At 40.1% G+C, this 14,302-nt stretch overlaps 2 protein-coding genes across 5 annotated transcripts; one reads left to right on the forward strand and one right to left on the reverse strand.

The window, feature by feature from the left end:
* The first annotated feature begins 4,228 nt into the window (after positions 1-4,228).
* Positions 4,229-9,673, forward strand: LOC133742189 (ABC transporter A family member 2). 2 transcript variants are annotated; one of them, XR_009862407.1, is made up of 16 exons: positions 4,229-4,671; positions 4,833-5,064; positions 5,152-5,321; positions 5,410-5,595; positions 5,693-5,788; positions 5,872-6,069; positions 6,159-6,318; positions 6,414-6,634; positions 6,961-7,078; positions 7,165-7,241; positions 7,476-7,565; positions 7,729-7,872; positions 7,952-8,224; positions 8,302-8,382; positions 8,829-8,929; positions 9,057-9,196. XR_009862407.1 is itself a non-coding variant. In XM_062169869.1 (16 exons), the coding sequence occupies exons 1-16, from the start codon at positions 4,300-4,302 to the stop codon at positions 9,228-9,230; spliced, it is 2,769 nt and encodes a 922-aa protein (XP_062025853.1). In that variant the 5' UTR covers positions 4,232-4,299; the 3' UTR covers positions 9,231-9,673. The 2 variants fall into 2 exon arrangements, 1 of the variants encoding a protein (XP_062025853.1); XM_062169869.1 differs by having other exon boundaries at positions 4,232-4,671; positions 8,753-8,929; positions 9,057-9,673.
* Positions 9,674-9,865: 192 nt separating this feature from the next.
* Positions 9,866-14,169, reverse strand: LOC133742190 (protein IQ-DOMAIN 31). Of its 3 annotated transcripts, XM_062169870.1 has the most exons (9): positions 14,038-14,169; positions 13,862-13,950; positions 13,712-13,764; positions 12,881-13,007; positions 12,380-12,664; positions 12,053-12,253; positions 11,732-11,812; positions 10,512-11,604; positions 9,866-10,266 (listed from the first exon to the last, which is right to left on the reverse strand). In XM_062169870.1, exons 4-9 carry the CDS (start codon positions 12,962-12,964, stop codon positions 10,235-10,237), a joined length of 1,776 nt encoding a protein of 591 aa, XP_062025854.1. In that variant the 5' UTR covers positions 12,965-13,007; positions 13,712-13,764; positions 13,862-13,950; positions 14,038-14,169; the 3' UTR covers positions 9,866-10,234. The 3 variants fall into 3 exon arrangements, with proteins under 3 accessions (XP_062025854.1, XP_062025855.1, XP_062025856.1); XM_062169871.1 differs by lacking the exons at positions 13,862-13,950; positions 14,038-14,169 and having other exon boundaries at positions 13,594-13,754; XM_062169872.1 differs by lacking the exons at positions 13,712-13,764; positions 13,862-13,950; positions 14,038-14,169 and adding an exon at positions 13,327-13,509.
* Positions 14,170-14,302: the final 133 nt, after the last annotated feature.

Here is a 14,302-nt window from a genome sequence, read left to right on the forward strand (position 1 = left end):
AGGTGAGGAAATGGACGGTGGATTTGAGGTCGGGGAGGGAGGCGGAGACGGTTGGAGGGAGCTATGCCTATGGGTGCCCAAATCAGATCTTGGCCTCGCCGGCCTCTGACTCGTGGGTTGCTGCCGGATGTCATGGAGGCTACGGGGCACATACCGACTAGGCGGCGAAACTCGGTGGAGAAGCCCACTAAGGTGAGGAAATGGACGGTGGATTTGAGGTTGGGGAGGGAGGCGGAGACGGTGGGAGGGCGCTATGGCCTATGGGTGCCCAAATCAAATATTGGCCTCGCCGGCCTCGACTCGTGGGTTGCTGCCGGATGTCATGGAGGCTGCGTTGAACTCGTCGAAGGTCGGTGAGGTGAGTCCGTGGTGGTGGAGGTGAGTCACGGTGGTGACCGAAAGTGGGTGTCGGAGGAGAGAGAGAAACACAGATCTAGTTTCTCTCTCCTCCTATAGATTTCATGTCTCTCTTCTGGTCCGGGTTTCGGAATAGTCGGAATCATACGCGCGTACGACGACGAAGACGAGGAGGACGGCGAGGCCGAGGCCTTGTGGTAGAAGTGAGAGTTGCTCCGGGCATTTGGAGAGGAGGATTCTCGTTCGGGGAGCGCAACGAGGATTCTGAAGCTTTCCGGCTGGGAGACGCCCTTGTGGTGGCGGCGAGGGGTTGAGGATGCGGTGGAGGGAGGGGTGGAGTGGTTGTTGTTGTTGTGGTAGTGGTGATTGGATTCGGCAGTGATGTTAGAGAGAGACAGAGTGAGAGAGAAGCAGAAAAAAAAAAAACAAAAAAAAAACGAGAGAAGAATTTTAAAAAAAAAAAAAACTAAAAAGGAAGTGAGGGGTAAAATGGTCATTTTGGACCAAATTGTGTGAAATTTGAATGTCTGAGGAGTTACTTGTTAAAATTACGGTACGAGGGACTGAACTGTCGAATCCCAAAAAGATGAGGGTGTGACCAGTAATTTGCCCTAAATAAAATTATGTTATTGAAAATAGTTGAATAGGTTTGGCTTATGTTTTGGCCCCTCGAAAAAGAAATTTCTAGCTCCGCCCTTGTTCCTAGCGTAGCCCCAACCCTGGTCATTGCTTCGTTTGTGAACAAAGCCGGCGGCAATCCAAAGATCTCCACCTAGACTAAAAACGTTTGGATCATTGTCGCCGCAACATCATTGAGTCCATCATCTATACTCAGCCAAAACAAACATTGATCGATCGTATAACCACGATTCTCCGTAAATGATTTGTCTCCGCTCCTCCTCCTTTGCAAACTTCAGCACGAAATGATCTTCCTTACTTTTGATTGACAATCGGTTCTTCAAGCCCCAAACCGATGCCACTGTGCCTAGCTATGAAGGCCTTCGGGTCGGGTTTCTTATTCTAAGAGAGAAGCCTCCCCACGGCTTAATTAAGAGCTCCTTGAGATTGTGGTCGTTCTGACAGTTCCATAAAACTCTTCCATTATTAGAGATTGCAACGGAAACAACTAAGCAGACGAACCCCCCTCAACCATCAGAATAATGTGACGCGGTGCTGAATTTTTTTTAAAGAAACCCTAGAGTCTCTGACTAAGGCCATGTTTGGTATTGCGTTATGGGGCCTAAAGGGTTCTTGACCCAAAGCACCAAAATTGACTAAAATTATCTCACTTACACCAACAACATATTTTTATTCCTACTTACCCAAATTAAAGTCAAATGACAACTTTACCCTCGACCTAATTAATGATTTACATCCATGTTATCGGTCTCTCTTCTCTCTCTCTCCCTCATCCCTCTCGATCTGAATTCTGAAACTCTCTCTCTCTGTCTCCCCCCTGCCCCGATGAAGGACTAGGCCCGGCAACATTAGGATCTCTCTCCTCTCTGTCTCAGTCCGGACACGGCGGTCGAGGCTGGCATTATTCCGACGCTCGCTCTAATCCATCGCGCAGAGGAGGAGGAAGTTCAGGGTCGTGGCTCTGGCGCCGACTCAAACTCCAGCTTATTCTCTACCATCGAGGCCGTCAAGCTCAACTTCGGTGGCTTCGCTGAGTCGCGAGATGAAGCAGAGTCAATGGAACTTCAGCGACCCCACCACACCTCTCTCCGCACCAGATCACCGACCTCTTCTGCCTCTGCAGCGACGCTGTTTTCCGCTCCCATAAAATCTCCGACGACGTTGTTCAACTTCTCGCCTCACTATCCGGCCGCAATTGGAACCGGTAGGACCACTAGTTGCTTGAGCCTCGCCGATCACGAAATCAAAACAGGAGTCGGAACGCCAACTACTAGCTTTTCTTTTTTTTCTTTTTTTTTTTTCTTTTTTTTTTTTTTTTTTTGAAAGAAGATTTTTATGGTTTTGACTTTTGATCAGCTTATGGTTGTTTTTTTTTTTTCTTTAATTATCTTTCGTGTGATTGAGATACAACCCTTTCGCTGTTTTTTTTTTTTGGGTAAAATTGGTGCAGAAAGCTCAAAAAACAAGAAAAATGAAAAAAAAAAAGTTATATTAGGGGGCAATAGACGTTTTTAAATTGATGTAATCTCTTCGTTTTTTTCTTTAATCAAAGTTTTATTTGTCTAATTTAGGAAGAATATTAGTTCCAATTCCGGCTACTGAAAGTTCTATTAGAGGACAATAGACGCCTATTGGGGGGCAATACATGGCTGATAGCATCTATTGGGGGGCAATAGACGTCTATTGGGGCAATAAAGGAATCCGGCGGCCGGTGACCGGGCTCCGGCAAAGTCTCATATGGTTTATCTCTCTTCCATTCTCTCTCTCTCTAAGTAACAAAGGGGTGAGGGTAAAATGGTATTAAAAAAAATTAAAAAAAAATAAAATTTAATGGGGTATTAGGGAAGACCTCCTTAGAGTGTTTTGGGTAAGAGGGAATTAAAAAAAATTAATGGGGTAAGTGGGAAAAAAATCCCTAAAAATGGGGTAAATTGATAAAAACCCAACTAATTTCTTATGTTTTGAATGAAAAAACCAGTGTTTGATAAAGGAAATAAAACCACATTATAAAAAAGACAGTCATTTAACCGTGATTGCTTTTTCATAACCTATTCTCTCTTATCTCTTAGATTCTTTAATTAGTTATGGGTCAAACATATTTTTTGTGAATATATCATTCACTCAAGATCTAATTTAGAACATGGGAAAGTTTTGATCGCAACATCAAGGGAGTAAGGGACAGCCTTTCCGATTAATGATATCGGTCAATCCAAATCACATATAAACTACACTCTTTATCTTAAAAAATAAAGATATGGTTTCTTGCAAGACAAGATAGACTACTATGCTTTTAATATTATATAGGACCTACTTGCTCCACGAACCAAATGTTGTTGAAAATTTGACTTCAGTCGGCTAGCTTTTAAAAATTCGTAGTACCTACTTGCTCCATGAACCAAATGTTGAAAATTTCACTTAAATTGTTTAAAAATTTGTACCAAGAACTAGAACTATAATAAGTGTTCTTTTTTTTTTTCCTTAAACACTTAAAATAAGAATTAAGAAGATTTTGACTCAATTGAGAATTTGAAATATATAGGTGAATCAACAACATTTGGAAATTTCATTTAAGTAATTGGCTAGATTTTAAAAATTCGTACCAATAACTAGAACTATCATAATTGTTTTTTTTTCTTAAACACTTAAGATAATTTTGACTATCAATTGAGAATTTTGGTTATGAAGCTTAGCAATTTTTGAATTGATTAAAAATTTGCAGAAATAATCTACTCATAAATTTCTAAACATCTAACAGTTAATTTATAGAAATGTAATTGAAAAGTTGATCTCACAACCGTAAGAAATCATCATTTTAATGATACTCATTACAAGCTCCCCCTTAAAACAAAATAATAATAATAATACTGATGAGCTACCTTATTTCTTACAATATAAGTTACCTGTGTCTCAGTTTTCAACAGATTATGTCATGCATAGGTGCCATAGCACGTAATAGCCACTTTATATGTAGTTTCACCAACATTTTCGAAGAAAATATAAGATAAGATAAGCTGATCATAGTGGCAAATCCGTAAATCAAACACAAACAACCATCAAATACGTAAATTACTGAGACCCCCACCAGACCACAGTAAAAAGTTAACAACCAAGCCAAAGACCAACGGCTGTGTGATAAGTAATGTTTTTTTAGAAAGTAACTATTTTTGAAATTGTGGCGCAAAAGAACTCCCTATCCCCCGCGCCACCTTCTTCTTTCTGATCACTTTCCCATGCACACCAAAAATTCCAACTCCACGTACATGACTAAACTCCTCATCGGAAGTTCAATCGACATCGGAAATCATGATGGAATTAGTGAGCGGATTCCCGTTGCTCCTCCAGCAATTCACGGCCATGTTCAAGAAGAACCTCCTCCTCGCGTGGCGTCACAAAGTCGGCACCCTCGTCCATCTCTTCTCTTCATTCTTTTTCATTTTTCTCATCTTCTGCATCCAGAAAGCACTCGAGGCTAACTCAGCGTCATCCACGGGGTTCAAGACCATCAAGGACCCCGAGCCTCTGGCCTCGCCGCCGATCCCGCCCTGCGAGGAGAAGGATTTCATCAAGAAGCCTTGCTATGACTTCGTGTGGAGCGGCGATGGGAGCCCGGAGATCCAGACCATTGTGGACGGCATCATGGCTAACAACCCCGGCCGGCAGATCCCGTCGAGCAAGGTATCTTAAGAATTTTAAATGAAGTATAAACAATGTACTTTTTTCTTCGCTTGGATGGATCGGTAAAAGAAGTACGTTAGGGATTTGGAGCTTTTATGATGGCAATGTGAATGGCATAATTGCATAAATAGGGTGGTAAGTGTAGGGTTTTGATTGTGCAGGTGAAAGGGTTTAAATCAAGAGATGAAGTAGACAAATGGCTGGCTGATAATCAAAAGATTTGCCCGGGAGCTTTGCATTTTGCGGTAAGAGATGACAAGGTGATTAGCTATGGCGTGCAGACTAATTCCACTCACGTACCCAAAAGAAGGGAATTTGAAGATATCACCATGAAATTCCAAATTCCGCTTCAGATTGCCGCGGAGCGTGAGATTGCTAGGGTTCTGATTGGAGGTATATATTGGGTTTTGTTCCTTACGGCATTCGCATGATTACCACCTTGAACGAGTTTGTCACTCGCTATTTATATGCCTCGTTCAGATCCGAAGTTTAGCTGGAATGTTGCTTTCAAGGAATTTCCACACCCTGCAAGGGAGTTGTACTCGGCAATTGAGTCAGTAGGACCAACCTTTTTCCTTGCAACCGCAATGTTTGGTTTTGTATTTCAAATGACATCCTTGATCACAGAGAAAGAACTAAAGCTTCGAGAGGTAATAATAACTTCAAGTTAATGCATGATTCTTTCTAATTAGATTGCTAATTCAATCAGCTATTTACCTGTTCTTGTTTGACGAGCAGGCAATGACGATGATGGGTCTTTATGATACCGCCTACTGGTTATCATGGCTCACATGGGAGGGGATTATGACAGTTTTCTCATCACTTTTCATAGTTCTCTTTGGAATGATGTTTCAGTTTGACTTTTTCCTAAAGAACGATTTTGTAGTCCTATATCTCCTCTTCTTTCTTTTCCAACTGAATATGGTAATAAGACTCTTCCATGAATTTGCTTCTTACTCTCTTCCTGCTGATTTCTGCTCTTAAGCAAGCTTCAAGTCCATGCTCTTTTATTTAATGTCAGATTGGTTTTTCCTTCTGGCTCTCGGCCTTCATAAGCAAGGCATCTTCATCCACAACTGTGGGTTTCGTCATATTCATTATTGGCTTTATAACCCAGGCAAGATTCCCCCGGTTAAGATTTCTAGATTAGGGGTTATTGGTTCAATGGCAGTAACAGGATCAGTACTTTTCTCATTGCAGGACGTGACAAAATACTTTCCTTATGATGTTAGGACCACTAAAAAATATCAAATCATGTGGTCATTCTTCCCACCTAATCTTCTTGCCAAAGGTCTATTCATACTCGCTGATGCAACAGCCACTTCCCAAGATGATGGGATTAGGTTGAGTAATATAAGAGAGTGTGGACCAAATGAGCGAAGATGTGTTATGACAATTGTATGCAAACACGACTTATAACAATACATCTCTGATTGGTTCGTATATTTCTATTTGTTATTGATCTTTTCATCTTAAACTTTTGATAGAGTGGCATTTACAAATGGCTTGTGAGTTCATTCTTCCTCTGGTTTGTATTGGCTCTCTACTTCGACAACATTCTCGCAAATGCATCTGGTGTGAAAAAACCACTTTATTACTTTTTAACGCCCGGCTACTGGTTAGGGACAGGTGGGGTAAAAGTGAAAGGTAAGTAGTGTGATAAGAATGAAGTTTAGTTTGTGCTTGAGTTTTCATTTTTCGATGGGACTTAAGATCTGATGCTTTTCTTCCTCTGTTCCTAGAGGGTAAAAATGCAATACCAGATGATCATATTACTCCAGATGATGCGGATGTCCTTGAAGAGGAGCACCTTGTTAAACAACAATCTATGGAAGGCACACTTGATCCGAGAATTGCAGTTCAGATACGTGGCCTTGTAAAGACATATCCTGGGAAGAAAAGACCTTTCTGTTGCTGCTGCTGCTGCTGCTGCAAGGAGACTCCACCTTACAATGCTGTCAAGGTAAACAACCTTTTGAAATTTTCAGTTTTCATAAGAATTAAAATCAGAGATCAGAAGGACAAGCTTACCTCTCCAGGTTAAGTGGGACCTATTGTGACAACTTACATATTTTTCATGATCCGGTGCATATTCAGTTGTGTTGTACCTTATTATGTCATTTGGATTCTATTTGTGAGAATGTTCTAGTGGATATTTAGTCTTACTTAGGGTGATTGCTAGACTTAACATGCAATGCAGTTATGCAGATATAGCATCTCTGTTTCGCCTTTTTTTTTTTTTTTCCTTTTTTTGTATGGTAACAATTCATTTTGTTGGATCACCTTCAGGGATTATGGGTGAACTTTGCAAAGGATCAGTTATTCTGTCTACTTGGACCTAACGGAGCTGGGAAAAGCACAACAATCAGTTGTTTAGTTGGTATCACACCATTTACTGGAGGAGATGGTAATAGTATTGAGTTCGTCAGTCTTAAAAATGATGAGATGAAGTCCATAGGGACATGATAAAATAGTAAATTTTTTTGTTAACAGCATTGATTTATGACCATTCTGCCCGAAGCTCAGGTGGTATGGCAAATATTCGAAAACTTATAGGAGTTTGTCCACAGGTGACCTGCTCTAGCAATCCCTATCTCTCTATCTCTCTATCTCTCTCTCTCTCTACACAGTGCCACATGCTCACATAAACACAGACACATACATACATATTGATGCAGTACGTCTATATACCTGGTAGCTAGACCATGTACCAGTTTCATGGTTTTAACTGTGCTGCAATAATCTATGACAAAAAAAAAAAGGGGACTATGCTTAACTTGTCTGCTTCTCCTATTTCTTGTTAGTTTGATGTTCTTTGGAGTGCGTTGACTGGGCAAGAGCACCTCCAACTGTTCGCTACTATTAAAGGCCTACCCCCAGCTTCAATAGAAACGGTATGTGCAACACTAACTTGAATAGGGTATGTCACATGCTTCTTCTTTGCAAATGTCTGAACTGTAGGTATCACAGTCATTTAGTTTATTACAATGCTTCATGATGAGCTCGAAGAAGAATGACTGTTTGGTGTGTAGTATGAATGCTCCCTCATGGATGCAGATGGCTGAGAAGTCATTGGCGGAGGTGAAACTCACTGAGGCAGCTAAAATGAGAGCTGGGAGTTACAGTGGAGGAATGAAACGTCGCCTGAGTGTTGCAATAGCCTTTATTGGTGATCCGAAGTTGGTTATTTTAGATGAACCGGTATGGACATTACAACTTTTGGCCACTTGATGAGTTTATCTACTTCCACTGTTTATGAAATAAAGTTTATGATCTGCAGACAACCGGTATAGATCCCATAACAAGAAGGCATGTCTGGGACATCATACAGGAGGCCAAGAAAGGGCGTTCAATTGTCCTAACAACCCATTCAATGGAAGAAGCTGACATTCTAAGTGACCGGATAGGAATCATGGCAAAGGGGAGGCTCCGTTGCATCGGAACTTCAATCAGACTGAAGTCACGGTTTGGGAGTGGTTTTATTGCTAATGTGAGCTTAAGGGGAGGCGCTGGTAGCCAAAGTCATGAATCTGTGAAGCAGTTCTTTAAATACGTATGTTAATTCTGAAATGGTTTGAACTTTTTCTTTATATGCACTACAAAGGTTTAACTTGGCTAACGTTTTGACAGCATTTGGATGTTTTACACAAGGAAGAGACCGAGTGCTATCTGACTTTTGTTATTCCTCAGGAAAAAGAGGGACGTTTGACGGTAACCATTTCTCTTTCCATTTTGTTTTATAGAAACCTTCTTTTGCCTTTGGTTCCTGTATTGATCCGATAGGACTTGGTAAAAAGCTCATGTTGCTATGCACTAGAGAAGAATGAAACATTTAAATGAGTATGTTTCTAATTTTAGATGCTAGTTATGGTTTTCGTTATGATTAAACATGGCATGTGCAATAATTTTGAGATATTGAGCTACTGGTACAGCCTGACCATATGAGTTACTTGTCTCGATGTTCATTATTCTGAAGTATACCTCATTTCTCAAAAATATTTCATCAAAAGAAAATCTTATGAACCTCCTGTTCCTAATTAAAGAAGCCTCGCTTGGATGTACGTTATATGATCCTGTACAGAATTTTTTTGCTGAGCTTCAAGATAGGCAACATGAATTTGGTATAGCTGACATCCAACTCGGTCTCACAACTCTAGAAGAAGTTTTCTTGAATATATCGAGGCAAGCGGAGCTAGAAGCCGCCATGGCAGAAGGGAGGCTGGTTACTCTCACTTTAACATCTGGAAAGTCAGTTGAGGTAAAGCACAACTTCTATCTCATTATATTACTCTGGAAGCAAGACAGATTCGCAGCGAATATAAGATCATGAGTGAGTTCATGTTTTCTTGTTTTACTTTTCTAAATGTATTGCAATGATATTGCAGATACCTGTAGGAGCCGAGCATGCTTGGATTCCAGAAACAGAATCTGAAGACCATCCAAAAGGGCTTATGGTAGAAGTTTACTGGGATCAAGATGAGTCTGGTAAACTCTGCATTGCTGGTCACTCAGCCGAAACTCCAGTACCTCAGAATATTGATCCCATGAATTTACATTAGGACACTCAACCAGTTCAAGTGGAATTGTGATTCACCCCAACAAAATCAGTAATTCCAATTCCCTTTGAATCGGTGGTCATACGTTAAAGTAGTACATAAATTCTTTTGTAAATCTGATGAGCACCTGGATTGGGAGTGTTAGCCTTGATGTAGAGTTTCCACCGCTTTCCAGCTTGAGCTTTTAAAATCTGATTGTAGAGGCGGTCTAGGTTCCAAACTTGCAATTCCCATATACCACTTTGCGATGCAAATTGAAAGTCTCCACCTATGTAGGGAGGTCTTAACTTGATTACATTGTTAGCTCAGTCGTCAGTCATGTTTTAGATCACCACTTTGAAAAGATGCTATAGTTAAGGTTCTTCACTTCTCATATTATTTGATTCCTATTTGTAATCAACAACAATGTTTTCGAATCTGAAAAAAAAGTGAAGAATTATTAGGTTTCCTCCTAGATATTGAGACCTACATCATAATTTCATGGAAATGTTTGAGCGCACAACTTGTGGAAGAAAAATACAGAAACAGAATTGAGTACCAAATCGTTTCATACGATCAAGTCCACCATAACAAACATGAAGGTGCAAACAACACCATAATCAGTCACTATACAATACAGTAGGAATGGCTGGAAATCATGTCAAAGGACAACAAACCAGTATTTAGATTTAATGCAAGATAGTCGAAGCATGAAACCTATAATGTAGGTGCAAACAACACCATAATCAGTCACTATACAATACAGTAGGAATGGCTGGAAATCATGTCAAAGGACAACAAACCAGTATTTAGATTTAATGCAAGATAGTCGAAGCATGAAACCTATAATGTACATTCACACACATCCCAAATGCAGACAAATCACGAGAGGCTCTTAGCCCAACACAATCATCACTATATAACCACATCATGGTTTCACAACACTTTGAATCACACTGCATAAATCAAAAACTGAGTTGAATATCTGCCGCTTCAATTGTAATAGAAATCCAAATGGATTTACGAATTCATCTTCTCCACTCTGCTTGGCTTGCCTTCCCTGCAAAAGCAAACAATAACAAGGTAGCTCAGTATACTTTTGGAGCAACTGTATTGTTAAGTGAATGGACTAATAGTTTTGACTTCTCGCTGAACTTCCAATGGGAAAGGATGACAAAATAATTCATATGTACTGAGACAATAAGAATAAATGCCGTCGGTCCAAATCAGCAAAGATATCATTTCTTTTTAAGAATTTCAATTATAATCATTAGCCTCTGAAGAAGGTCAGAATCATTCCATTACCGTCTCTTGAGGCTGACAGAGATTTGTCACTTTTGATTCCTCCTTTTCCACCTGATTGAACAGGTTTCTGTGTCCTTGGAGACTGTGAAGTGATTTTGCCATTAGCTGATGATGGCAGAGAATGACGGCGAGTGGAGTTAGTTTTCTCAGTCTTTTCAGTAGCCTCCAGTCCAAGCCTAGGAGATCCTTGTGCCCTCAGCTTTGCCTTTGCAGACTCAGTTGCTGCCATATAGCTTGGCAATGTTGGACTGTTTTGCAACCCATTCTCTGAACGTTCTTGTTTGGCTGGAGTTGAAGTTTTCCTGCTTGATTTCTGGTTGTCATTGCTTGTTAAATCTTCCCCTTGGCTCAAAACCACATTTGGAACAGGGATGTTTTCATCTTTTTTACTGCTCTCTGTTAATATGTTTGACTCAACTGCAGCTTCATCACTAGGTGTATTTATTTCTTCACCAGTGCCCTCTGTCAAAGTCTTCGAATCCATTGCAACCTGATCATCGGATAATAAGTTAAAGACCTCTTTTGCTGCTGATGGTTCAGGAGTTATTTCTGCATCAGGCAGATTGAACAGAGCAACAATTGGCTCATTCTTCATCTTCTCAACAGAATTATTTGTGATCCCTTCAAAAACATTATGACCCGAAACACTTGATGATGCCTTTTCCAGATTCTGTGTGAGATTCTGAGCTTCAATTTCCGTCTGCACAGAGTTCTCTACTATGGGAGTATGAACCTTCCTCAAGTTACGTTTAACCTTTTCAAGCTCAATTTGTGGATTTTCCTGCACTGGATCTGCTGGCTGGCTGGAAACTTTCCTAAGGATACGTTTGGGTTTCTCAGATTCAGAGGTAACTTGCACCGAGACACTTTCAACATTTGCAGCCGGAAGCCTCCGGGTGCTTCGCTTTACCCTGCCTGTTTGAGGATCCCGATGTGTTCTCTGAGATTTTGAATCTGGAACTTTTCTTGGTTGGGGAAGTGGTTTCCAAAAATGTGTTGCTGACCAACGTTCTAACCAGTTTGGGACTGAATTTGGATCTCCAGGTTCATAATGTAAACGCAGAGGCATCACAGTAGGTGAGAAAGCAAGAAGCTGAAAAGAAAAAACCAAACTGTTACACCATGCCAACTTGAAATTATCCAAATCATACAAACCAAACTGTTGTAATTCAATCCAGGAAATTCTTTAGATAAAATTGTTAAACAGAATGTCGACTTACCTTACTAATAAAAACATTAACCGTCAGCTTTGCCATTTGAGTAGAGATATTAACTCTAACAGGATCCACTAGCCTGCCCTCCTGATGGACAATATAAAAGTGGAATATAGTTAAGGGTAGCACTAAGGAACACATAACCCATGCCTAACTACATTTATAAATATCATATGACAAGTGAATGCACCTGACACAATTAACTACAATATAATATACTTAGGATGAAGATAACAAGAATCTCACAAGTTTCCTTGGCTAAAAAGATAGAAATTAATAAGTAATAACTAGGAATTGGTAATTGACCAAAGTACTTAAGACTTGTACCAGAGGTGTAACATGGCATCTTTTTTGCACTTCAAGCCCAATAATAGACTGCCTGACTTGTCGCCCACGACTGAGTGCCTGTAGCTTGACAATGCCCAACATACTGCAAAGTGTAGCAACAGCCTGTCTCCTCACCAAGTGCCCACGGATAAGTGCCTGTAGCCTTATTATGCCTTTGAGGGCCCAAAAGGCGCGGCGAGCCTTCACATAATATACCAATATCAATGATTATTCAACTAATGTAAAAATGCTGGCACTAGACAAAAACATACAAACGACTGAAATGATTTAGCAGCTGATTTAATACTACTTTAGCAAGATATTTACCAGATATCCCCTAAAGGCAGCCTGTGCCTTTGTTGCAGCTTGCTCTTGTCTGATTTTTTCAGGATCATACGCTGCATTTTGTGGTGTAGAGCCTTGTGAATCTGTACTTTGGCTTCCTGGCTCTCCATTACCTAATACACTTGGAGCTTCCTTGTTTTCCAATTCTAACCCCTTGTTATAATCTGTGGTGTTTGTGCTTTCATGAAAAGCTGCAGGTGGATCTGCAACAAATTCAGTTGCAGCTGCCCTGGCAGCAACCACCACCTCTTTCTCATTTGAAATTCTCTGAAACCATAGACATAAGAATAGTATTTGCGTATGTTAATGCTTCTATAAAGATAAAGAAAGTAAGTAAACTTCTGAGATTGAAGGTATAGCTCCAGTGTTAAGAATAAAAATGAAAGATAAAGTGTAAGTTCCTTCTAATGTGAAGACTTGAGAAAACTATTTAGAGTAAGGTGTATGCATTTGTTTTGAAGTTGTACATTCCTACAATCTTACCTCTCTTCCTTTTGATATATTAGGTTTGGATGACTTCTTCCCAAACAGAACAGTCTTGATCCATTTAGCCGGTGATTTGCCCATTGCAGGAAGGCTAATAATAACACACAATCCTGAAGCCCGTTTTCTGCAGAGTTCCATACGATCACAATTTAAATATACATGAATTACAAATTGAAACACAAAATAAAACTATATTAATGCAATGGATTCCAAGAAACAAGAAGAATAATCATATAATGGTATTTTTGAAAAATTTCCAGAACCAAATACTGTAAGAGCAAATCTCTGGATGCTTATGATAACACCAGACAACTTATGAGGTAGTATTAACTACAGACAATCTAAAAGAAAAGGCTTTATCATTCTAGCTTAGTTCAATTCTGTCCTAATTACAAACTAATGAGGCATGCATTTCTAAGAACTGCATAAGTCAAAGTACACACCCAATAAGAGAGAGAGAGAGAGATCCTCAAAGCATTTTTCTTTTGATCTTAACACGCCTAAAGTTTCAAACTTCCAACTACCAACAGCTTGAGAAACAAGAACCATACGCCCAGAACATAATCCACATTCGATCTATTTGAGCAAATTAACTACCATACCATACCATACATTAAAGTAAAAATCCCTCAACACTATCAAAACCAACCACCAATTATCTTGACCCAGAAAGAAGCAACTAAGCAATCATGACATCACATCACACGTACCCACTGAACCCAAAAAGGAAATCCACCCAGAAATTCCAAAACCCACAAGATCTTACAAGCTTCCCAAATTGCAAGACACAAATGAGGTCCAGCTTCCCCAGATCTGAAACTCACTTACCAAATGTACAAGTAGAACAACCTTCCAAATCCCTAAACCAACTTTCCCCTTCCCTGCAAAAACAATCAGACCCAGTAAAACACACAACATAAAAAAGCAAACTTTCTTTTAACTAAGAACAACATCAGATTTTGAGAGAAGGAAATGTACCATGAGTTCAGTGAGAGTGAGCCAAGCCCAGAATGTGATCTAACAACTATAAAGCCATGTACTCTGCTTTACTCTCTGTACTTCTCAGACTGATAACACCAAAAAAAAAAATTACTGAATTTGAAAAATTAGTCGTGTCTGGTGTGGTAAGGTGTACTTTAAAAAAGTTGCCGCACATGTCCGATTGGCTGGCTTAGCTTGAAACTTTCACATAGTTTGACTATTTTTTAATCCAACGGTTGAGATGGAGAGATTACGGTGGACGTGAGAGAGTAGGGAATTGTTTGGCGTTGGAAATAAAGAAGGATATGCGTTGGCAGTCCCCAGTGCAGTTGAGCCAGTTAACTTCGGAACCAAGGGTGCAGCGTCCTTTATTTATTCCCAAGCATGGTGTGAAATGACTACAGTGCCCTCGCCGGTGGGGAAATTGGGATCCTAGGC

Source organism: Rosa rugosa, chromosome 4 (genome assembly GCF_958449725.1).
Source record: "Rosa rugosa chromosome 4, drRosRugo1.1, whole genome shotgun sequence".
NCBI classification, from domain to species: domain Eukaryota; kingdom Viridiplantae; phylum Streptophyta; class Magnoliopsida; order Rosales; family Rosaceae; genus Rosa; species Rosa rugosa.